This window comes from Balaenoptera borealis, assembly GCF_965194805.1.
Source record: "Balaenoptera borealis genome assembly, chromosome: 12".
Classification (NCBI taxonomy): domain Eukaryota; kingdom Metazoa; phylum Chordata; class Mammalia; order Artiodactyla; family Balaenopteridae; genus Balaenoptera; species Balaenoptera borealis.
In genome coordinates, this window is record NC_138869.1 from 40,194,997 (window position 1) to 40,220,813 (window position 25,817).

General features: G+C 37.1%; 1 protein-coding gene across 27 annotated transcripts in view; it reads left to right on the top strand.

Moving 5' to 3' along the window:
• PBRM1 (polybromo 1) overlaps positions 1-25,817 on the top strand; it is a 113,053-nt gene that overhangs the window by 22,178 nt on the left and 65,058 nt on the right. For all 27 annotated transcript variants that reach the window (XM_082348099.1, XM_082348109.1, XM_082348100.1 and 24 more), the window contains 8 exons: positions 7,401-7,469; positions 8,477-8,575; positions 11,916-12,001; positions 15,270-15,365; positions 15,981-16,072; positions 22,000-22,213; positions 24,407-24,548; positions 25,069-25,166. In XM_082348099.1, the coding sequence (XP_082204225.1) occupies positions 7,401-7,469; positions 8,477-8,575; positions 11,916-12,001; positions 15,270-15,365; positions 15,981-16,072; positions 22,000-22,213; positions 24,407-24,548; positions 25,069-25,166 (896 nt within the window). The remainder of the gene's footprint in view (positions 1-7,400; positions 7,470-8,476; positions 8,576-11,915; positions 12,002-15,269; positions 15,366-15,980; positions 16,073-21,999; positions 22,214-24,406; positions 24,549-25,068; positions 25,167-25,817) is intronic.

A 25,817-nucleotide genomic window follows, 5' to 3' on the forward strand; every position in this document is an offset into this window, starting at 1 on the left:
AATGTAGTATATACACACAATGGAGGATTATTCAGCCTTTAAGAAGAATGAAATTCTGACCCATGCTGCGGTAAGAATGAACCCTGAACACATGCTAAGTGAAATAAGCCAGTCACAAAAGAAAAAATATTGTATGATTCCTCTTTTAGGAGGTACTTAGAGTAGCCAAATTCATAGAGAGAAAAAGTAAAATTGTGGTTTCTAGGGGATGACAGGAGGGGAAGGTGGATAGCTGTTGTTTAATGGGTATGGAGTTTCAGTTTGGGAAGATGAAAAGTTCTGGAGATGGGTGATGGTGATGGTTGTACAATAATGTGAATGTATTTAAAGCCACTGAACTGTATACTTAAAAAGGTTAAATGGTAAATTTTATGTATTTTTACCACAATAAAGAAATAAGAAAAGAGTACAGTCTTTACTCAGGATTTGTTCTTACTGTGCATGATAACAATCAGTAGTGATCAAGCCATCAAGGGTGAGCTGGATGACTAAAACATTACTACCCAGTTCCCCCGTTCTGGGAGGGTTTTCAGGGACACCATGCAGCAGGAGTTGATATGGGAAAGCAGATTCCCATTGGTCCCTTGGGGTGTGACAGTTTGAAAGACAACAAGGACTGAGACCTGGAAGGTCTTTCCTTTCCTTTCCTTTATAAATCTTTCCTGAGTGAGACTGGCTAAGTGGGAAAGGTAGATTGGGAATACCTGGGCCAACAGCTTGGTTTATGCTGTACCCTAGCCTGGGTGTCTCTGCCATAATTTGTCTTCTGAATTGTTTCTCAGAAGTAGAATTGTTGAAGAGAAGGGGCAGGCAAGGGGTTTGATCTAAGGAAGGAAAGGAGTAGGGTTAAGAAAATAGAGAGGGGTAAGCTGAGGGATCAGACGAAATGAGATCATCCCTTTAGCGCAGTAATTGAACGCTGTGGTCTCTTGTTCTTGTTGTTGCTTTTGTTTTTTGGGCTCCAAGGATTTGAACAGGTAGGAAGAGCCTGAAGAGCACAGTCTGACTTCCCTCGACACTTGTCCCCCACTGAAAAGACCAACTTTTGATTTTTGGTTGACTTCAATTATTTTCTCCAAGGAATAAAACCTGTAGGAAAGACTCAGGGCAGTGAATGAACTCCAGGCTTTGTGAAACCCTTCGAGTATATTCTTCTAACATGTTTAACTCTTTTTCTTTTGTTGAGCTATAATATTTGATAAGAAATCAGAAATTGTTTATAATTTTGCTTTGATTCTTAAATGTATTTTCATTGAAAATGTGTTTTATTTTGAAAAAATTTATTTTGACTGAGATAAGTAGAAGCATTAAGTTAGACATGGAGAGCCTCCCATCAAGCCTCTTAGATAGCCTCAACCACCAGAGGGCAGACAACAGAAGCAAGAAAAACTACAATCCTGCAGCCTGTGGACCAAAAACCACAGTTACAGAAAGATAGAGAAGATGAAAAGGCAGAGGGCTATGTACCAGATGAAGGAACAAGAAAAAACCCCAGAAAAACAACTAAATGAAGTGGAGATAGGCAACCTTCCAGAAAAAGAATTCAGAATAATGATAGTGAAGATGATCCAGGACCTCGGAATAAGAATGGAGGCAAAGATTGAGAAGATGCAAGAAATGATTAACAAAGACCTAGAAGAATTGAAGAACAAACAAACAGAGATGACCAATACAATAACTGAAATGAAAACTACACTAGAAGGAATCAATAGCAGAATAACTGAGGCAGAAGAACGGATAAGTGACCTGGAAGACAGAATGGTGGAATTCACTGCTGCGGAACAGACTAAAGAAAAAAGAATGAAAAGAAATGAAGACAGCCTAAGAGACCTCTGGGACAACATTAAATGCAACAACATTTGCATTATAGGGGTCCCAGAAGGAGAAGAGAGAGAGAAAGGACCAGAGAAAATATTTGAAGAGATTATAGTCGAAAACTTCCCTAACATGGGAAAGGAAATAGCCACCCAAGTCCAGGAAGCACAGAGAGTCCCATACAGAATAAACCCAAGGAGAAACACGCCGAGACACATAGTAATCAAAGTGGCAAAAATTAAAGACAAAGAAAAATTATTGAAAGCAGCAAGGGAAAAACGACAAATAACATACAAGGGAACTCTCATAAGGTTAACAGCTGATTTCTCAGCAGAAACTCTGCAAGCCAGAAGGGAGTGGCATGATATACTTAAAGTGATGAAAGGGAAGAACCTACAACCAAGATTACTCTACCCAGCAAGGATCTCATTCAGATTCGATGGAGAAATCAAAAGCTTTACAGACAAGCAAAAGCTAAGAGAATTCAGCACCACCAAACCAGCTCTACAACAAATGCTAAAGGAACTTCTCTAAGTGGGAAACACAAGAGAAGAAAAGGACCTACAAAAATAAACCCAAAACAATTAAGAAAATGGTCATAGGAACATACATATCGATGATTACCTTAAACGTGAATGGATTAAATGCCCCAACCAAAAGACATAGACTGGCTGAATGGATACAAAAACAAGACCCATATATATGCTGTCTCCAAGAGACCCACTTTAGACCTAGGGACACATACAGACTGAAAGTGAGGGGATGGAAAAAGATATTCCATGCAAATGGAAATCAAAAGAAAGCTGGAGTAGCTATACTCATATCAGATAAAATAGACTTTAAAATAAAGAATGTTAAAAGAGACAAGGAAGGACACTACATAATGATCCAGGGATCAATCCATGAAGAAGATATAACAATTATAAATATATATGCACCCAACATAGGAGCACCTCAATACATAAGGCAACTGCTAACCGCTATAAAAGAGGAAATCGACAGTAACACAATAATAGTGGGGGACTTTAACACCTCACTTAACACCAATGGACAGATCATCCAAAATGAAAATAAATAAGGAAACAGAAGCTTTAAATGACACAATAGACCAGATATATTTAATTGATATATATAGGACATTCCATCCAAAAACAGCAGATTACACGTTCTTCTCAAGTGCGCACGGAACATTCTCCAGGATAGATCTCATCTTGGGTCACAAATCAAGCCTCAGTAAATTTAAGAAAATTGAAATCATATCAAGCATCTTTTCTGACCACAACGCTATGAGATTAGAAATGAATTACAGGGAAAAAAACGTAAAAAAGACAAACACATGGAGGCTAAACAATACGTTACTAAATAATCAAGAGATCACTGAAGAAATCAAAGAGGAAATCAAAAAATACCTAGAGACAAATGACAATGAAAACACGACGACCCAAAACCTATGGGATGCAGCAAAAGCGGTTCTAAGAGGGAAGTTTATAGCTATACAAGCCTACCTAAAGAAACAAGAAAAATCTCAAGTAAACAATCTAACCTTACACCTAAAGAAACTAGAGAAAGAAGAACAAACAAAACCCAAAGTTGGCAGAAGGAAAGAAATCATAAAGATCAGAGCAGAAATAAATGAAATAGAAACAAAGAAAACAATAACAAAGATCAATAAAACTAAAAGTTGGTTCTTTGAGAAGATAAACAAAATTGATAAGCCATTAGCCAGACTCATCAAGAAAAAGAGGGAGAGGACTCAAATCAATAAAATCAGAAATGAAAAAGGAGAAGTTACAACAGACACCGCAGAAATACAAAGCATCCTAAGAGACTACTACAAGCAACTTTATGCCAATAAAATGGACAACCTGGAAGAAATGGACAAATTCTTAGAAAGGTATAACCTTCCAAGACTGAATCAGGAAGAAACAGAAAATATGAACAGACCAATCACAAGTGATGAAATTGAAACTGTGATTAAAAATCTTCCAACAAACAAAAGTCCAGGACCAGATGGCTTCACAGGTGAATTCTATCAAACATTTAGAGAAGAGCTAACACCCATCCTTCTCAAACTCTTCCAAAAAATTGCAGAGGAAGGAACACTCCCAAACTCATTCTATGAGGCCACCATCACCCTGATACCAAAACCAGACAAAGACACTACAAAAAAAGAAAATTACAGACCAATATCACTGATGAATATAGATGCAAAAATCCTCAACAAAATACTAGCAAACAGAATCCAACAACACATTAAAAGGATCATACACCACGATCAAGTGGGATTTATCCCAGGGATGCAAGGATTCTTCAATACGCAAATCAATCAATGTGATACACCATATTAACAAATTGAAGAATAAAAACCATATGATCATCTCAATAGATGCAGAAAAAGCTTTTGACAAAATTCAATACCCATTTCTGATAAAAACTCTCCAGAAAGTGGGCATAGAGGGAACCTACCTCAACATAATAAAGGCCATATATGACAAACCCACAGCAAACATCATTCTCAATGGTGAAAAACTGAAAGCATTTCCTCTAAGATCAGGAACGAGACAAGGATGTCCACTCTCACCACTATTATTCAACATAGTTCTGGAAGTCCTAGCCACGGCAATCAGAGAAGAAAAAGAAATAAAAGGATTACAAATTGGAAAGGAAGAAGTAAAACTGTCACTGTTTGCGGATGACATGATACTATACATAGAGAATCCTAAAACTGCCACCAGAAAACTGCTAGAGCTAATTAATGAATATGGTAAAGTTGCAGGATACAAAATTAATGCACAGAAATCTCTTGCATTCCTATACACTAATGATGAAAAGTCTGAAAGAGAAATTATGGAAACACTCCCATTTACCATTGCAACAAAAAGAATAAAATACCTAGGAATAAACCTACCTAGGGAGACAAAAGACCTGTATGCAGAAAACTATAAGACACTGATGAAAGAAATTAAAGATGATACCAACAGATGGAGAGATATACCATGTTCTTGGATTGGAAGAATCAACATTGTGAAAATGAGTATACTACCCAAAGCAATCTACAGATTCAATGCAATCCCTATCAAATTACCAATGGCATTTTTTACGGAACTAGAACAAATCATCTTAAAATTTGTATGGAGACACAAAAGACCCCGAATAGCCAAAGCAGTCTTGAGGCAAAAAAATGGAGCTGGAGGAATCAGACTCCCAGACTTCAGACTATACTACAAAGCTACAGTAATCAAGACAATATGGTACTGGCACAAAAACAGAAACATAGATCAATGGAACAAGATAGAAAGCCCAGAGATTAACCCACGCACCTATGGTCAACTAATCTATGACAAAGGAGGCAAAGATATACAATGGAGAAAAGACAATCTCTTCAATAAGTGGTGCTGGGAAAACTGGACAGCTACATGTAAAAGAATGAAATTAGAATACTCCCTAACACCATATACAAAAATAAACTCAAAATGGATTCGAGACCTAAATATAAGACTGGACACTATAAAACTCTTAGAGGAAAACATAGGAAGAACACTCTTTGACATAAATCACAGCAAGATCTTTTTTGATCCACCTCCTAGAGTAATGGAAATAAAAACAAAAATAAACAAGTGGGACCTAATGAAACTTCAAAGCTTTTGCACAGCAAAGGAAACCATAAACAAGACAAAAAGACAACCCTCAGAATGGGAGAAAATATTTGCAAATGAATCAACGGACAAAGGATTAATCTCCAAAATATATAAACAGCTCATTCAGCTCAATATCAAAGAAACAAACACCCCAATCCAAAAATGGGCAGAAGACCTAAATAGACATTTCTCCAAAGAAGACATACAGACGGCCACGAAGCACATGAAAAGATGCTCAACATCACTAATTATTAGAGAAATGCAAATCAAAACTACAATGAGGTATCACCTCACTCCTGTTAGAATGGGCATCATCAGAAAATCTACAAACAACAAATGCTGGAGAGGGTGTGGAGAAAAGGGAACCCTCTTGCACTGTTGGTGGGAATGTAAATTGATACAGCCACTATGGAGAACAATATGGAGGTTCCTTAAAAAACTGAAAATAGAATTACCATATGACCCAGCAATCCCACTACTGGGCATATACCCAGAGAAAACAGTAATTCAAAAAGACACATGCACCCGAATGTTCATTGCAGCACTATTTACAATAGCCAGGTCATGGAAGCAACCTAAATGCCCATCAACAGACGAATGGATAAAGAAGTTGTGGTACATATATACAATGGAATATTACTCAGCCATAAAAAGGAACGAAATTGAGTCATTTGTTGAGACGTGGATGGATCTAGAGACTGTCATACAGAGTGAAGTAAGTCAGAAAGAGAAAAACAAATATCGTATATTAATGCATGTATGTGGAACCTAGAAAAATGGTACAGATGAGCCAGTTTGCAGGGCAGAAGTTGAGACACAGATGTGGAGAATGGACATATGGACACCAAGGGGGCAAAACTGCGGTGAGGTGGGGATGGTTGTGTGCTGAATTGGGCGATTGGGATTGACATGTATACACTGATGTGTATAAAATTGATGCCTAATAAGAACCTGCAGTATAAAAAAACAAACAAAACAACTAATACTAAACTTTCATTGGGTTATTTGTATGGAAATATGTTAATATAAATGTTTCAGACATTACATGAAATTTCTAAAAATCTTATATTTGTATTTGTATGGAAATATGTATGGAAATATGTTAATATAAATGTCTCAGACATTACATGAAATTTCTAAAAATCTTAAAAAAAAAAAAAGTTAGACATGAAACTAACAAATCTTGCAACCTGACTTCTTGTAGATTCTTTTTTTTTTTTTTTTTTAATTAATTTATTTATGGCTGTGTTGGGTCTTCGTTTCTGTGCGAGGGCTTTCTCTAGCTGTGGCAAGTGGGGGCCACTCTTCATCGCGGTGCACGGGCCTCTCACTATCGCGGGCCCTCCCGTTGCGGAGCACAGGCTCCAGACGCGCAGGCTCAGTAATTGTGGCTCACGGGCCCAGTTGCTCTGCGGCATGCGGGATCCTCCCAGACCAGGGCTCGAACCCGTGTCCGCTGCATTGGCAGGCAGATTCTCAACCACTGCGCCACCAGGGAAGCCCTTCTTGTAGATTCTTACTATTTTATATGAAATAGGATATAATTGTGCTATTTAGATTGCTAAATTAAAAGAGATTATAATAAGCCCTTCAAAAACGTTCTTTTGCTTCATTTCCTGGCATAGATATCTTGGGATCTTAAATTTAAAATTGTGTGATCTGTGAATTTAGAAAATTTAAAAACATTAAATTGTGGTGTATTAGTTATATAATGAAAATTACCAAATACTAACTGTAAAGTCCTACAACATGCTGTTGGGTATCTCATGAAGCTTGTAAAAATCAAATGCTTTCTGCTTCAAATATAACAAAATGCTGTATAACTGTGTCTTTAGCCTTAATCTCACAAAGCTGCTCAATTGATTAACAGATAGTCAGTATACTTCCTTGTTTTCTCATTAGCTGGATACTTTAACTTATTAAGCATGATTGGGTTTTGTCTTCCAGCAATATCCAGACTATTATGCAATAATTAAGGAGCCTATAGACCTCAAGACCATTGCCCAGAGGATACAGGTATGAAGGTGACCATATGTAAAAATAACATCATTTAGGGCAGATTGGCCTGTGGTCATTTTTTAGGGCCTTTTAAAAAAACAGAGAAGCAGGTATCTCTATAAGGAGTTACTAGCAATATAATGTAAACAAATTAGAGATGTTACTGAGTATAGCATTGGAGGAGTAAACTCAGCGTCCCTTTTGCATTTTTTTCTGTAAGAAGGAAAGGAAAATTTTCATTGGCATAGTAAATCTTGACCTTAGGACAAAAATTAAAGCGCATTGGTCATCGCCATTTCTGATTGTGAAAGGTACATTGGGAACAAAAGCTTTGTTGATTATTTTTATTTGCTTCCAAATAGTTTTAGGATATCTCAGAGTAAAAGTTACCTACAACAGACATTAAGAGTGTAAGGTTAGTGAAAATAGAGACTTTGTTCTCTTTGAGTGCCCCCCTACCTGCGTCTTCAGCAGTAATAGCAGCAAGTAACACTCACCTAGATAGAATTCCTATGTGTTAGCTAATTAATTCTTATAACATCTCAATGAGGTAGATACTGTTATTATTCCCATTTTACAAATAAGAAAACTGAAGCACAGAGATGGTAAGTCACTTGCCTGAGTCATCAACTAATGAGCAAAGTTAGGATTTGAATCCAGTCTGGCTCCAAAGTCTATACTCTTTAATGAGTTAGTATTCTTGAAGCATTTAGAACAGTGGTTGGCACAGTAAGCACTATATGTTTGCTTAATAAAACAACTTTTACCTTTTTTGATTTTTTAAAAAGTATAAGTTGTTTTTATGAGAATAGTGTAGCTCTGGTTTTGTTACCTATCTCAAAAACTTTTTTGTAAATGGACCATAGTAATAGTTTATAAAAGAGAAGATGACTTTATATATTGTTCACACGTGTACTTTCCAATGAAGTCTTAGAATATGGTGACGGTTTAAAATTACGTAGAGTTTTTTTTTTTAAAGGTCATGTTGCTTAAGAGGAACTGCTGTATTTTGTTGTTTACTGTAGAATGGAAGCTACAAGAGTGTTCATGCAATGGCCAAAGATATAGATCTCCTAGCAAAAAATGCCAAAACTTATAATGAGCCTGGTTCTCAAGTATTCAAGGTTAGTTTTGTTGTTGTTGCTTTCATTGATAAGAGTAGAGACCAATATTTTTATATAACAACTTTATTGAGATAAAATTCACATACCATACATTTTACCCAAAGTGTATAATTTAATGGCTTTTAGTATATTCACCAAGTTGTGTAGCCATCACCACAATGAATTAGCAGTCACTCTTCATTTCCTCCCAACCTCCCTAACCCTAGGCAACCACCAGTCTACTTTCTGTCTCTGTGAATTTGCCTATTCTCAACATTTCATAAAAATGGAATTACACAATTTGTGGTCCTTTGTGACTGGCTTCTTTCACTTAGCATCATGGTTTCAAGGTATTCATTTTGTAGCTTGTATTTCTTTTTATTTCCAAATAGTATTCAATTAAATGTATATATCATGTTTCATTTACCCGTTCATCAGTTGCTAGGCATTGGGTTGCTTCCACTTTTGGGCTATTATAAATAATGCTGCTATGAGCATTCATGTGTAAGTTTTTTTTTGTTTAAATAAATTTATTTATTTTATTTATTTATTTTTGACTGTGTTGGGCCTTTGTTGCTGCGCATGGGCTTTTTCTAATTGCGGCGAGCAGGGGCTACTCTTCGTTGTGGTGCTCAGGCTTCTCATTGTGGTGGCTTCTCTTGTTGCGGAGCACGGGCTCTAGGCACACGGGCTTCAGTAGTTGTGGCTCGCGAGCTCTAGAGCACAGGCTCAGTGGTTGTGGCTCATGGGCTTAGTTGCTCCGTGGCATGTGGGATCTTCCCGGACCAGGGCTCGAACCCGTGTCCCCCTGCATTGGCAGGCGGATTCTCAACCACTGTGCCAGCAGGGAAGCCCCATGTCTAAGTTTTTATGTAGACATATATTTTTATTTTTATTGAATACATACCTGAGAATGGAATTGCTGGGCCACATGGTAACTATATTTTTAACTTTTTTGAGGAACCACCAAATTGTTGTGTTTTTGTTTTTTTGTTTTGTTTTTTTTTGGCTGCGTTGGGTCTTCGTTGCTGCACTCGGGCTTTCTCCAGTTGTGGCAAGCGGGGGCTACTCTTCATTGCGGTGTGTGGGCTTCTCTTGTTGTGGAGCACGGGCTCTAGGCACGTGGGCTTCAGTAGTTGAGGCACGCAGGCTCAGTAGTTGCGGCACGTGGGCTCTAGGGTGCGTGGGCTCAGTAGTTTTGGCTCACGGGGTCTAGAGCGCAGGCTAGTTGTGGCGCACGGGCTTAGTTGCTCCGCGGCATGTGGGATCTTCCCAGACCAGGGCTCAAACCTTTGTCCCCTGCATTGGCAGGCGGATCCTTAACCACTGCGCCACCAGGGAAGTCCCCACCAAATTGTTTTTCAAGCCACTGCACCAACATTCCCACTAGCAATGTGCAAGTGTAATTTCTCTACATCCTCACCAATGCTTGTTTCTATTTTTAGTTTTGTTTTTATTATAACCATTCTAGTGGGTATGAAGTACTATCTCATTTTGGTTTTGATTAGCATTTTTTTTTTTTTTTTTTTTTTTTTTGGCCATGCCTTGCAGCTTGCGTGACCTCAGTTCCCCCACCAGGGGTTGAACTCAGGCCATGACAGTGAAAGCCCGGAATCCTAACCGCTAGGCCACCAGGGAACTCCCTGATTAGCATTTTCTAATGATTAGTGATGTTGAACATCTTTTCATGTGCATATTGGCCATTCATATGTCTTCTTTAAAAAAAAAAAAGTCTGTTGAGATCTTTAGCCCATTTTTTAATTGGGTTATCTGTCTTTTAATAAAAAGTTGAGTTGTTAGAGTACTTTACATAGTCTGGACATTAGACCAGACATATGATTTACAAGTATTTTCTCCCATTCTATGGATCGTCTTTTCATTTTCATGATAGTATCCTTTGCTGCACAAAAGTTTTTAATTTTGGGAATTCCCTGGCAGTCCAGTGGTTAGGACACTGTGCTTCCACTGCAGGGGGCACGGGATTCATCCCTGGTCGGGAAACTAAGATCCCTCATGCTGAGTGGTGCAGCAAAAAAAAAAAAAAAAAAGTCTTTAACTTTAATAAAGTATTTAATTTTGGTTCAGTCCAATTTGTCTGTTTTTTCTTAGGTTGCGTGTGCTTTTACTGTCTTATCTAAGAAACCATTACCTAATCCAAGGCTGCAAAGATTTACACCTACGTTTTCTTCTAAGAATTTTATAGTTTAGCTCTTACATTTAGATCTTTGAGCCATTTTGAATTAATTTTTATATACATGAGGTAGGCGTGAGGTAGGAGTCCACATTCCTTTGCCATGTGTTATTCATTTGTCCCAGCACCTTATGTTGAAAAGACTATTCTTTCCCCATTGAATTGTCTTGGCAACCCTGTTGAAAATCAGTTGACTCTAGATGTATGGGTTTATTTCTGGATTCTTGGTTCTAATCCATTCATCTGTATGTCTTTCTCTGTGTCAGACAAGGTTTATTTTTGATTCACTTTGTAGTTAAATATTGATGTAGTCCCTGCATTTAAACCTCACTGATACAAAAATCAATCTATGTAGTATATAGTACACAATGTAAAATGGCTATTTCATTGCTTTGCAATTCTCTCCTAGAAGTTTTGTAGTCCTTCTACATAATGAACTGTAATGACAGTTGCTTGTAGAAATTTCTAGAATTAATAATATATCATTGGGAACTTAGCAAAGGATGGTCAGAAAATCTTTTGGGAGTAAAATCATTTAGATTTACAGAATGCTGATTCAGTTTCTTTTGGTAGTTAATTTTAACTTTTATGTTGCATCTTTTTAAGAAACTTTGAGTGGAAATCAGGAATGAAATCCTCGTATTCTTAATCCTTGATAGGACATTTTAATAGTGTAGTACCAATTGTTTGTTGATGCAGTTAAGAATTTTACTTCTTGGTCTGATTAATTTTCCTAAGCTAAATTTTGGAGAGAAGGGAAACTTGGATTTGATATATGCTGTTAATTTAAGCAAGTATATTCATCCTAAATTTACATGCCTTATCTTTAATCTTAGAAGTGTACCTTTGTTTCAGTTTTAAGGTTAGTGTACACAGGTAGAGTTCATTGTATTTTCACCCGTTTTTCCCTGTTTCCTGTTCGGCATTAGGTCTTTGTCTCTTACCTGACTAATTGTGAAAGAGCTAGGTGGCTTTTCAACTTGTATTTAATTATGGAGATGTTTTGGAGGCTTGTGGTAAGGTTAGAGGATGCAGCTTTCTGGATATTGAATGGAAGTCTACTCCAGATGGAAGGAGTGCCATAGAAAGTGTCCAGTACATGATTGCGGGCATTTTAAACTGCCCGTTTTCTCTGTACTTTTTCTAAGCCAAGTAATTTTATCTTAACAGGATGCAAATTCTATTAAGAAAATATTTTATATGAAAAAGGCAGAAATTGAACATCATGAAATGACTAAGTCAAGCCTTCGGATGAGGTAGGTTAAAAAAATGTCTAAAATCCTTGTACCTTTATTATTTGCCAAATTTTCTCAGTATAGTGGAAAATAAGATGCATGTTGCATTTCAAGATTATATTTACAGTTGATAATATGATTCTGAAGAGAGTAGTGTTAACTCTTACCCAGTCCCTTCATTGCAGCTGAAGGGCTTTATTTAAAAAGAAACAATTTTTAAGACTTAACACTGCTGTATACTTTTATTGCCTTATACAAATACATATATATTGTATATCATATTATGTATAATGTATATTAAACATATAACGTGTACTATATAAATATATGTACAGGCATACCTTGGAGATACTGCAGGTTCATTTCCAGACTACTGCAATAAAGTGAATATCACACTAAAGTGAGTCACACAATTTTTTGGTTTCCCAGTGCATATAAAAGTTATATGCACAGCATACTGTAGTTAAGTGTGCAGTAGCATTAGGTCTAAAAAAACAGTGTATATGCCTTAATTTAAAAACACTTTATTGCTTAAAAATGCTAACCATCGTCTGAGCCTTCAGCAAGTTGTAGTCTTTCTGCTGGTGGAGGGTCTTGCCTCTGTTAATGCTGCTGACTAGTCAGGGTGGTGGTTGCTGAAGGCTGGGGTGACCGTGGCAGTTTCCTAAAACAAGACAGCAATGACATTTGCCCCATCAGTTCTCTCTTCTTTTCACTAATGATTTCTCTGTAGCATGCAATGCTGTTTGATAGCGTTTTACCCACAGAACTTCTTTCAAGAGTGGAGTCAGTCCTCTCAAATCCTGACGCTGCTTTATCAACTAAGTTTATGTAATATTCTAAATACTTTGTTATTGTTTCAACAATCTTCATAGCATCTTCACCAGGGGTAAATTCCGTCTCAAGAAACTACTTTCTCTACTCATCCATACGAAGCAACGTCCTCAACTGTTGAAGTTTTATCATGAGATTGTAGCAGTTCAGTCACATCTTCAGGCTCTACTTCTAATTCTAGTTCTCTTGCTGTTTCCACCCCATCTGTAGTTTAAAGTCTTAAACCCCTCAAAGTCACCCATGAGGGTTGGAACCCACTTCTTCTAAACTTCTGTTAATGTTCATGTTCTTTCCATGAATCACAAGTGTTCTTAATGGCATCTGGAATAATGAATCCTTTCCAGAAAGTTTTCAATTGAATTTGCCCAGATCCATCAGAGGAATCACTGTCTGTGGCAGCTGTAGCCTTACGAAATGTATTTCTTAAATAATAAGACTTGAAAGTCGAAATTACTCCTTGGTCCCCGGGCTACAGAATGGATGTTGTGTCAGCAGACATGAAAACAACACAAATCTCGTGTATCTCCATTAGACCTCTTGGGTGACCGGGTACGTTTTCAGTGAGCAGTACTATTTTCCAGATCTTTCTTTCTGAGCAGTAGGTCTCAACAGCAGGCTTAAAATATTCAGTAAACCATGTTGTAAACAGATGTGCTGTCATCCAGGCTTTGTTGTTCCATTTGTTGAGCACACGCAGAGTAGATTTAGCATAATTCTTAAGGGCCCTAGGATTTTTCAGAATAGTAAATGAGCACTGGCTTCAGCTTAAAGTCATCAGCTACATTAGCCCTAACAAGAGAGTCAGCCTGTCCTTTGAAACTTTGAAACCAGACATTGACTTCTCCTCTCTAGTTGTGAAAGCCTTGGATGGCATCTTCTTCCATGATAAGTACGTTTCGTCTACACTGAAAATCTGTTGTTTAGTTACAGCTACTTTTATTAATAATCTTAGCTAGATCTTCTGGATAACTTGCTGCAGCTTCTATATCACTACTTGCTGCTTCACCTTGCACTTTTATAGAGATGACTTCTTTCCTTAAACCTCATGAACCAAACTCTGCTAGCTTCAGACTTTGATTCTGCAGTTTCCTCACCTCTCTCAGCCTTCATAAAATTGAGGAGAGTTAGGGCCTTGCTCTGGATTAGGCATTGGCTGAAGGGAATGTTGTAGATGGTTTGACCTTCTATCTAACAGTTTCTTCATATCAGCAATAAGGCTGTTTTACTGTGCTATCATTCCTGTGTTCACTGGAGTAGCAATTTTAATTTCCTTCAAGAACTTTTCCTTTGCTTTCGTAACTTGGCTAACTGGTGCAAGAGGCCTAGTTTCCAGCCTATCTCAACTTTCAACATGCCTTCCTCACTGAGGTTAATCATTTGTAGCTTTTGATTGAAACCGAGAAACATGCAACTCTTACTTTCCCTTGAATGCTTAGAGGCCAGTGTAGTGTTATTAATTGGCCTAATTTCAGCATTGTTGTGTCCCAGGAAATAGGGAGGCCTGAGGAGAGGGAGAAAGACGAGGGAATAGCTGGTCGGTGGAGCAGTCAGAACACACACAACATTTATTAAGTTTGCTGTCTCATATGGGTGTGGTTCATGGTACCCCAAAATAATTACAATAGTAGCAACAGAGATCACTGATCACAGATCACCACAACAAATATAATAATAATGGAAAAGTTTGAGATATTGCAAGAATTACCAAAATGTGACACAGAGACGCGAAGTGAGCAAATGCTGTTGTAAAAATGGTGCCGAAAGACTTGCTTGATTCAGAGTTGCCACAAACCTTTAATTTGTAAAAAATGCAGTATCTGTGAAGTTTAATAAAGCAAAGCAAGATAAAACAATGTATGCCTGTAATATTACATTTGTATATGATGTATAGTAGTATATATTTATATTTGCAGTAAGAATATGGCCAGGTATCAGGAGATCTGAAGTCTCATCCTAGCTTACCTTGTGCTAGGACTGTGACTTTGAACAAGTCTTTTACTTCTGGGATTCCATTTCCTCCTACCTGAAATGGAAAGATTGAGTGGCTACTTTTGAAGCTTTCTTCTGACCCAGACATTTGCTGTGTTACTAAATCCTATGGTCACTGTGGTGACCATAAGCTGTCTGGGATCAGCCCTGGTTTATCCTTTTCCACAGAGTCCCAGATTTTGGAGCAAAGCCTCCTGCACAGTAGAGGCTCGGAAATATTTGAGTTGTTTTGTTTGTTTTTTCTGCCGCGCCGTGTGGCATGTGGGATCTTAGTTCCTTGACCAGGGATGGAACCCGGGGTCCCTGCAGTGGAAGCGTGGAATATTAACCACTGGACCACCAGGGAAGTCCCTGAGTGTTTCTTTTTAAGAAAAGAAAAAGAAAATGGTTGTTTCCTTTTTGTTATTCAGCATTCTGATTTCAGCTGTCAGTTTTCTGAGTTTTTTTTAACCTTGTCTCTGGACAGGACTCCATCAAATTTGGCTGCAGCCAGGCTGACAGGTCCTTCGCACAGTAAAGGCAGCCTTGGTGAAGAGAGAAATCCCACTAACAAGTACTACCGGTGAGAGAGAGTGTGTTTAGTCTGAGAGCTGACCCGTGTTTATGAGGATAAGCATGCTAGCATTTTCTTGATGACTATCTTGAAGTAATATTTTTGGGTGTAGTTGGGTTATTATGAGAATTTGTTGTCAAATACCTTACTTAAAAGGCATAGTAGGCCTGACCTCACCTCTGAGAAAACATGTAAGCAGAAGTTGTCAGGTAGAGTTTAATATTACCAGTAAAACGTGAGGTAAAATGCTGAAAGATTTTGTGTTCATAATAGAATTTGTTTTCATTGTAAAATCTGAGCATATTTAGAATTAACCAGCAATTATGAATGAATCTTTATTTTTCATTAAAAAAGTAGTGCTGCATTTAAGTAAAAAAACAAATTGCAAGTAGCCTGCTTTAGGCTTTCTACCGCCACTTCCTCTTTTCTAAGAGAAAAAAATTAGGCATCTTGGTTAAGATTGATTGTGGGGAATATAAAAAGTACAAAGTAAATTGAGGAGGCAGTTGAATAGAAACTCTTTGTTTGATGTGAATGCCTTGTTAACAGTTCCTACTTCCTATAAAGTAACCAAATTATTATAACATCTCTCCCTGCCTTCTAATTGCTTGTTTTTCTTTGTAGTAATAAAAGAGCAGTCCAAGGGGGTCGTTTATCAGCAATTACCATGGCACTTCAGTATGGCTCAGAAAGTGAAGAGGATGCTGCTTTAGCTGGTAGGCATTAAGCTGTGACTAGTTAAGTGGTGTCTCAGTGGATCCTTCTGGTTAAGGAAAATTATAGTTATTTTGGTCTGGCTGGGAGTTTGTCTGTTTTTGGAGTACATACCTGTTTTGCTACATTTTGACTGCACTCTTGGTTGGCAAACTTATCAAGAGCTTACTACTACTTTATTTCGTGTTAAAGCATGTATCAAAGTAAATAAATACTTGTGCAAAATCCATTAGTTTGATAGCCTTAGCAGATTCTGGTTTCAAACCTATGATGATAGTGAGTGCTAGTGACACCATCAGGAAATCCCAGGGAGACATTCACATCATCTTAGACTTCCAGGCTTATATTTTCAGTAGACTATAATTTCTTCTCACCTAGAGCTTATGATCTAAAGATAGCTGTAAATTATGATCAGAGCAGCATTCTCATTTAAACAGGTGAAACAAAGGGCATTGGGCACTAGGAATCCGTGTAGAAGTACACAGTTCGTAAAATAGTAATAAAGAACAGCTGTAGAGGTATATTTGATTTCATTGTCTTTCTCCTAAGTGTGATATAATATTTTTTTATTTTACTGTAAATATTTTTTATATGTAGATATAAAATTCATTTTATGAAATTACTCTCTTGATTTTATAATCAGGTGTGACACAAGAGATTTTTCTAGCTATGTCTTATTTTCTACTAAGTCTATGGAATTTCTTTTTTTTAAAATAAATTTATTTATTTATTTTTGATGGCGTTGGGTCTTTGTTGCTGCATTTGGGCTTTCTCTAGTTGTGGTGAGCGAGGGCTACTCTTCATTGCGGTGCTCGGACTTCTCATTGCAGTGGCTTCTCTTGTGGAGCACGGGCTCTAGGCGCGCGGGGGCTCAGTAGTTGTGGCTCGCAGGCTGTAGAGCGCAGCCTCAGTAGTTGTGGCACACAGGCTTAGTTGCTCCGCGGCATGTGAGATCTTCCTGGACCAGGGCTCGAACTCGTGTCCCCTGCATTGGCAGGCGGATCCTTAACCACTGTGCCACCAGGGAAGTCCCAAGTCTATAGAATTTCCTAATTACTCTAGACTGCTGGAGTATGAATTTAATTTTTTGACACTCATCTACAGAATTAAATTTTTTTTAACTTAAATCGGGCCTTATCAAAAAGTGAAAGAAAATTTATCTCTTCATTATCTTTGTTTTGTGCTAACTGTAAAAGTGACACACATGTTATGTTTAGGTTTCCTTCCAACATTTGGTTACTTCATTAACCTTATAGTAATATAACAAATTGAAGGAAGACCATACCACTTACAAAATTCTTAAAAAGCATTTATTGTTTTTTTTTTCTAATAAATAGTACCTTTGTCACAAGAGGATTCTTAATTTAGTAACCTCAGGTATTAAGAAAACAAAGTAGATGCCAACCAACTTTGTATGTAGTAGATCCTTCAGGCTATTATTCAGAACCTGTTTATCCTTAATTTAGTTGAGGTTTTAATATATTTGGTTTTCTACTTGCTGCTCCTGGAAACAACTTAGGGGTAGGTACAGTGAAAATAGCAAAGAAAGGATAGCTCATGATCTTGGAGCAACAAGAAAGAGCTGATGGAAAGAAGGCATAAGAATTCAAAGTGTGTCCTGGCCTCTTGAGGTGATTTGTTTTAGAGGCAAACCACACTGCATATCCCTAAGGGGGTGGAGAAGGAGGTGCAGAAGAGCACCCATCCACAGTCACTATAAGAAGAGGAATGAAGTGAGCAATAGAAAAAGAAAAAACAGATAAAGCTTGCAGTCTTCTCCCACCAACACAAAATAAGGCAAGAAGGCAAAAGGAAACATAGAAAAAGTGGGATAGAGAGAAACAACTCCAAAAATTATATCAGAAATCAGTGTTAGTGGCCTAAATTTTCCAATTAAGACAGTTCCAGATTGGATATTTAAAAAATCAGGTTCTATGCTAGTTACAAGAGATACATCTTCAATATAAAACTGTGTACTGGAAAGTTGAATGTCAAAGGATGGAAAAAGATACACCTGGCAAATAATAACCAAAGGGTAGTTACATTGACTTCTCTTAAAATGGACTTTCAAACAATGCATTTCCAAAGATAAAATGGATTCACCTTATAATGATTAAAGGTTTATCGCATGAGAAAGATAATTTATAAAAGGGCTCAAAATACATGAAACAAACAAATGGAACTTCTTGGAGAAAGTGAAAACATTGCCCTTAGAGTGGAAGCCTGCTTCTCTCAATTGCTAGATAAACAGCCAAAACAGTGAAGACAGAGAAGACATGAATACACTTCCTCACAAGTGTATTTGTTCCCTATTTCTGCTAAAACAAAACAAATTACCACAAACTTAACTGGCTTAAAACCACACAAATTTATTCTCTTCAGTTCTGGATGTCAGAAGTCTAAAATCAGGTTGTTGGCAGGCTAGTGTTCCTTCTGGAGGCTTTAGGGGATAATACACTTCCCTGCCTTTTCCAGTTTCTAGAGCTACCTGTATTCCATGGCCCCTTCCTCTCCATTTAGAACACAGCACTCCAGTCTGCATCTGTCACCCCGTCTCCTTCCTCCTTTGGCCTTCTTGCCTGCCTTTCATAAAGACCCTTGTGATTATGTTTAGTGCCCAGAGATTAATCCAGGATAATCTCCCACACTCAAAATTCCTCTCAGTCATATCTGCAAAGTTTCTTTTGCCATATAAGGTAATATTCACAGGTTCTGTGGATTAGGACATGGTTGTATGTGGGAACCTATCATTCAGCCTACCACAACAAGATGATTATAACAGACAAGTATTCTACAATTAGAGAATACATGTTCTTCCCTGGTTCACATGGAATATTACAAATATTGACCATGTACTTAGCCATGAAACAAATTTCAACAAATTTGAAAGATCGGGTATTATACAGACCATGTTTCTGAGCACAGTGCAGCTATGATAGCAACTAATAATGAAAAGATATTAATTTTTTAAAATATTTATTTATTTATTTTGGCTGCTCTGGGTCTTAGTTGCAGCACACGGATTTTTGCTACAGCATGCAGGCTTTTAGTTGTGGGATGCAGGCTCTTAGTTGTGGCATGCATGCATGCTAGTTCCCTGACCAGGGGTCGAACTCGGGCCCCTGCATTGGAAGCACAGAGTCTTATCGACTGGACCACCAGGGAAGTCCCAAAGATAAAATTTTTAAAAGGAGTAATTATAATAGAAGTTTAATTACTTGAAACTGAACAATAACAATAATGAAAATGATACATACCAAAACAGTGGGGGTGCAGTTACAGTGATACTTCAGAAGAAAATTTATAGGTCTGACTGCTTCTGTTTAGAAAGAAAAGCAGCTGAAAGTCAGTGAACTAATAAGCATCCAACGTAAGTAAATAATAATAAGAGCAGAGATGTTAGAAAAAAGAATATAAAGAGCAGAAGTTAATTCATTAGAAAGGAAATCTATAATGGAAAACATAAATAAAGTCAAAGTTTTTCTGTTATAGAGGTTAATAAAATAGGTAAATCTGTAGTGAGATTATCAAGAAAGAAACAGAAGGCACAAATAAAAAATATTAGGGGAAAGGGGGAGCATACAGAGAAAACAAAAGAATGTAAGAACAGCATAATGCAAATAAATTTGAAAATTTAGATGAAATGGATAAATTCCTAGAAAATGATAAATGCCTAAAAACTGATTCAAGAATAAAAAGGCTGATTAGTTATATCACCATTAAAGAAATTAAATTACTAATCGCAAACATTCCTGCATAGAAAACACCAGGTCAAACATTCAAGGAACAGAATTACACATAAACCTCAGCAGTGAATAAAAAAGAGCTCCCCAATTCATTCTTTGAATCTGATATAAAACCAAAACTAAACAAAATATAAACACACTGTATCTAGCAGTATATATGAAAGATAATACATGATAACACAATTGGGTTTATTCCAGGAATACTAGGTTAGTTCAACATTAGAAAAAAGTATTATTCACTACATTGGTAGATTAAAGGAGCAAAACCATACTATTGGCTTAGCAAATGCATTTGATTAATGCTTCAGTTCCCATTCATGATAAAAGCTTAGCAAAAGGAATAGAAGGGGATCTTTCCTAACTTGATAAAGGGCATCTCCATTTTCATTGGAGAAGTATTTGTAGCATTCCCCCTACCATAAGAAACAAAGTTAAGAATGTTGTTACCTCTTGGTCAAAGTACTAGCCAGCATACACTGATAACAGTGAAGTTATAAGGATCAGAAAAGAAGGATTTATAAGGATTGCAGTTGATAGATTATTTTTTGAGTTTTCTAGTTAAAAAGCTACAGATAAATTATTAGAATTAATAAGAATAATAAAATGCTAATGTAAGATTATTATACAGAAATCTACTTCTGACTTCCCTGGTGGTCCAGTGGTTAAGAATCCGCCTCCCAATGTAGGGGACACGGGTTCAATCCCTGGTCCAGGAAGATCCCACATGCTGCAGGGCAACTAAGCCTGTGCACCACAACTACTGAGCCCACGTGCCACAACTACCTAGCCCGCGTGCTCTAGAGCCCACACGCCACAATTACTGAGCCTGCACACCGCAACTACTGAAGCCCATGTGCTCCAGGGCCCGCGTGCCACAGCTACTGAGCCCGCGTGCTGCAACTGAAGCCTGCGTGCCTAGAGCCCTGCTCCACAAGAGAAGCCACTGCAATGAGAAGCCCGCACATCGCAATGAAGAGTAGCTCCAGCTCGCCGCTACTAGAGAAAAGCCTGCGCACAGCAACGAAGACCCAGCACAGCCAAAAAAAAAAAAAGAAAAGAAAAGAAAAAAAATCTCCTTCATTTCCGGAATCAGCCATAAAAAGAAAATGTAATTTTTTAAAAAGATACAGTTTACAGTAGCAATAAAACATATACCTAGGTTTAAATTCAGTAAAAGATGTGCAAGAGCTTTATGAAAAGATTCGAGGTAATGGAGTCAGAAAAGACTTCGTAGTTTCAGATTCTGTCTTTCCTTCTAGCTGCATGACTAAATCCAAATCCCTTCTCAACTGCTTTACAGGCTAGCTGACTTTGGCCGAGTCATCAGCTCCTCATGCCCAGTTTTCTCATTTGGAAAAGAAATGACAATACCTGTTCTGTGTGGTGATGTTAGGATTACCTGAGGGTGGTGCTTATCAAGCTCTTAATAAATAACTAAGTGCTTAATAAGTGATTATCATACTTACCTGGGAGCACATAGTGATTTTGGTTATCCTGATCCATTAAGAAAAAATTTAAATCAGGTCATTATATACTGTTTAAGAGTTCAGAGAAATCAGCAATATATTTTGTATTTCTATAGAAGTGATTACATGTTTTGTTTTGGTGTTTTTATGATTAGCTTCTACCTAAAAATTTTCTCAATAAAGGAAAACATCATTCCTAAGGGATGCTATAGGTCAGTGGGGCAAAGTCAAAGAGACTTAAAGCTAAATCAGATCTGTCAGTATCAGCCCCGTCTACATTTATACTATCCTAAGCTACATGCTGTCACTTTAGTTCTGAGATCTGAGAATGGCTACTTGCTCCTTTTCTTGTCCAAGCACACATAAGCAAGGAGTCTCAGAAGATGGCAGAGAAACTATTTTGTAACCTTTTAAAGATGGTATAACTTTTACTATGTAACATTCTATTCTATTTCTGTGTAGCATTTCTCTGAGTAAACATACAATTTTACTAAGCATTACTAACAGCATCTTTATGAAGCCTAGAGACTATTCTTTTAAAACAAGTATTCTCAAACATATATAGCATAATCTGGAAGGTTGTTAAATGAGCTTAAAAAAATGTTTGTTTCTTCCCCTTATAAATATTTTTTTTAACATCTTTATTGGAGTATAATTGCTTTACAGTGTTGTGTTAGTTTCTGCTGTCCCTTTTAAATATCTTTTATGTCTTTGTAGCTGCACGTTATGAAGAAGGAGAGTCGGAAGCAGAGAGCATTACTTCATTTATGGATGTTTCAAATCCTTTTTATCAGCTTTACGACACAGTTAGGAGCTGTCGGAATAACCAAGGGCAGCTAATAGCTGAACCTTTTTTCCATTTGCCTTCAAAGAAAAAATACCCTGATTATTATCAGCAAATTAAAATGCCCATATCACTACAACAGATCAGGTAAGATATCTTCTACATTACTCAGTATAAATCTATTTTCTTGTGATTGAGCCTGCACATGTATCTTCCTTTCTAAAATGGATAAAGATAATAAAGGTAAAAATGTTTTTCACATGTCTAAAGTGTGCTTAAATATCACTCCTATATAAAAGTGAGAAATAAATTTGATTAACTACAAATGATGTTCTTTGTACTGCAGTAGAGTCAAGAGGCAAATAAAAGATGTTCCAGCTAGGCATTTTTGTGTCAGATTATGAATTATAAAAAGTCATGCAGCTCAGAATTTAACTGTTCGTTTTCTTATAACTGTGCAAGAATTTCTCTTCTTACACCTTTTATCAATATTTTAATCACAACAGTTTATCTGCATTTAAATTTTGTATCTGTAGTTAAACCTCCAGAATAAGCATTGTCAGCTCTTAGAGAACTCATTAGCTGAAACAGTACCTGAGAGATGGTTCATCGTGGTTTCCCTTTTCTGTTTAGAAAATCTTAAAATGATCATTGGGAATTCAGCCAGACAAAATACTTGAACCATCACAATATCATTAACAATAGTAGGAAATAAATAATGTTATAAAACATGTTGTTTTGTGACTCTTACAGTGTGGGTTAGGTTTTGTAGTATACCCAGATAGAGGCAAGACGCAAGTAAAATTAAATGGGCAAGGTCAGAGTAAGCTGGTGTTTAAATGATGTTTTCATGGCAGTTAACAAACTTTCCATACAGTAGGAATTAAAATCCTTGTACTTGCTGGATTCTAGGAATAAGGTGGCCTAACGTATGTTTTGTGGTTTTGCATTTGTAACGTCTGTTTTCCTTATTTGATCAGTAAAGTTTTATGGTGTTTTTATTTAATCCAAACTTTGGAGGTTTTGTACGCGAGTAGGTTATAGAAAATTAGTTATTTGGCCTTCTTAAAAATAACATGGAGGGACTTCCCTGGCGGTCTAGTGATTAAGAGTTGGCACTTCCATTGCAGGGGCCCAGGTTCGATCCCTGGTCGGGGAACTAAGGATCCCACATGCCGTGTGGCATGGCCAAAAAATAAAATAAAAATGAACAATAACATGGAAATTAAGGCTGCCTTTCATTAAGAAAATGGACTAGAAATTGTTTTTTGTACTCTTTGCCTTGGAAAAGATGGTGACAGTCTTGTAGATGTTAAGAGGTTCCTTTTTAATTGATTGATTTTTGTCCTTAGTTTCTTTTCTCCCTCAGTCTTTTAAAATTCAGTCTAATTAAGTAGATTAGTTCAAAAGAAGGCAAATCCGCAGCCCGCCCAGTCACCTGCCTGCAACCTTCTTCCAAGTTCGACTTTTCTAACATAAGCCTTACTTTGTATAGGGACTTTATGAGAGTTGGTGTTAGTAATAGCCTTAGTGTCTGAGACAGCTATCGGAATTCTTAAGACTTAGGGTAAGTAAAAACCTCAATATTAAGCCATCGTAATTAATTACAAATGTTTGTATTGGAGGAGGAGTAGTGAAGGGACTCTGACATATCTGCCTCTCATTTATTATCTTAAGACTGCTCTTCAGGGAATTCCTCGGCGGTCCAGTGGTTAGGACTCAGCGCTTTCACTGCTGGGGCCGGGTTCAGTCCCTGGTTGGGGAGCTAAGATCCCGCAAGCTGCGCAGCGCAGCCAAAAAACAAAAAGGACCGCTCTTCATTGCCCATATGCAACTCGCCTGGAGGTTAAATGTGTATTATTCTAAACGCTCCTTCATGGAGTTGCCAGTACTTTCTCTTTCCTTTAACCCTCAGCTAGTGGAATGGCCTCTTTATTTTCTAAAATGTGTAGATCACCATGATTCTTCATTAAGGTAGCTTAAAACCTCCCTGATTTTTTCTCTTCTTAGGGTTTGCATGTTAGCCACTAACAGGATTTTTCTCTTAGGATTTTTGCTAATATGTTTGCTTTATAATTGACCACCTTACTAGGTTCTGTTATTACTTCTTATAGTGTTTTATTCTTTTGGATTTTCAGTTAAATTGTCATATTGTCTAAATATAATGATGCTTTTGCCTCTTCACTCTATATTTTGAAATTGTCACTTCTAGGCCTCTAATCAGTATCACTGGTAAAGATACCTTGTAGTGCTTGTCAGGATTTTTGCACTGGACTTTCAGGAAGTGTGTTTCATAATTTTCATAATGGAAGATTCTAGCCATGTGTTTGTCTTTCACAGAACAAAGCTAAAGAATCAAGAATATGAAACTTTAGATCATTTGGAGTGTGATCTGAATTTAATGTTTGAAAATGCCAAACGCTATAATGTTCCCAACTCAGCCATCTACAAGCGAGTTCTAAAACTGCAGCAAGTCATGCAGGTATGATTTCTTGGCTTTGCTAAGTTGTTGTATGTATAATTGAAATAATTTTACACATTTTGAGTGTGTTCTTTTAAGATACATGATTTTCCTCCAGCAATATCACGTCATTCATTTTAGCCACAAGTACTGCTGAATATTTTTTTAAGAGTTTTCAGGACCATGTAGAGTAGAAATAATAGTTTAGACTGGTTTAGCTTTGTGAGTGGAAGAAGCAGGGATTTGTCCCTGGGGAATAATTTTAGGGATGTCAGGAAGTTTCCCTCTAATCACAGATGATACTCTGTCATTTAGATTTTATTTCTTTGGTTCTATACTCTGTTTCTGTTAAGGTAGGGTTGGTCCTAGGAGAAGGGACATCTTAAGGCTAATTAATCATTGTACAGTGTCCATGAGTTTATTGAATCCTTTCTGAGGGCACACCTTGGAGCGCATCTGAGGCCATGGGTCTTTTAATATTTATATATTCTAGAAGTGTTCGGCAGAGTGAGCTTGACTCCCAGGGTCTGCTCTGTTTTAGGCAAAGAAGAAGGAGCTTGCCAGGAGAGATGACATTGAGGATGGAGACAGCATGATTTCTTCAGCAACCTCTGATACTGGTAGTGCCAAAAGAAAAAGGTAGATACTCTTCTTATAGCTGGAGACATCTTCTCAGTTTCTTTTTATTTTGTTTTAGATTTAAGTGCAGAAAAGTACAGTTTCTTTAAGCTGTCAAGTATGAATTATCTTATAAGCTTTAACTATTTTATAACATTTAAAAATTCATTTGTAAATTGTATGATTAGTGCTTTTTTTGTACCATATTGGCTTTAGATAACATAGATAAAAATAACTACTTATGTAGCTTGGCAAAACATGTTATTCTTTTTGCTGTACAGGTTATTTTGTTTTAATGTGGCATTTAAGAATGCTCCTTAAATCTAATTTAGGTAATTTCTACATGGTGAATTACAAAAAAAAAATCAGTACTACCACTGTAGTGAAGTAAGTCATTATTCTTACCTGTTTGTTTTTCCTTGTTAATCTGATCTTTATTTGCCATTTTAAGGATGTCAGATTGTAAAATACCAAGTCATAACTTCTTGTAGTTCATAAAAGGTTAAGCTAGATATTTGGTTTTCTTTTCTTTCTAACCTTCCTGTCAACTTCCCTAACCCTTCCTTTTTCTCACGGGTTTTATGGAGGGGGGCCTTACTGTGAGATTCTGAAGCTGGACTCCTGTAAAGAATCATGCAAGACCATCTCTTTTGTCTGCGCCTCCCACATGGA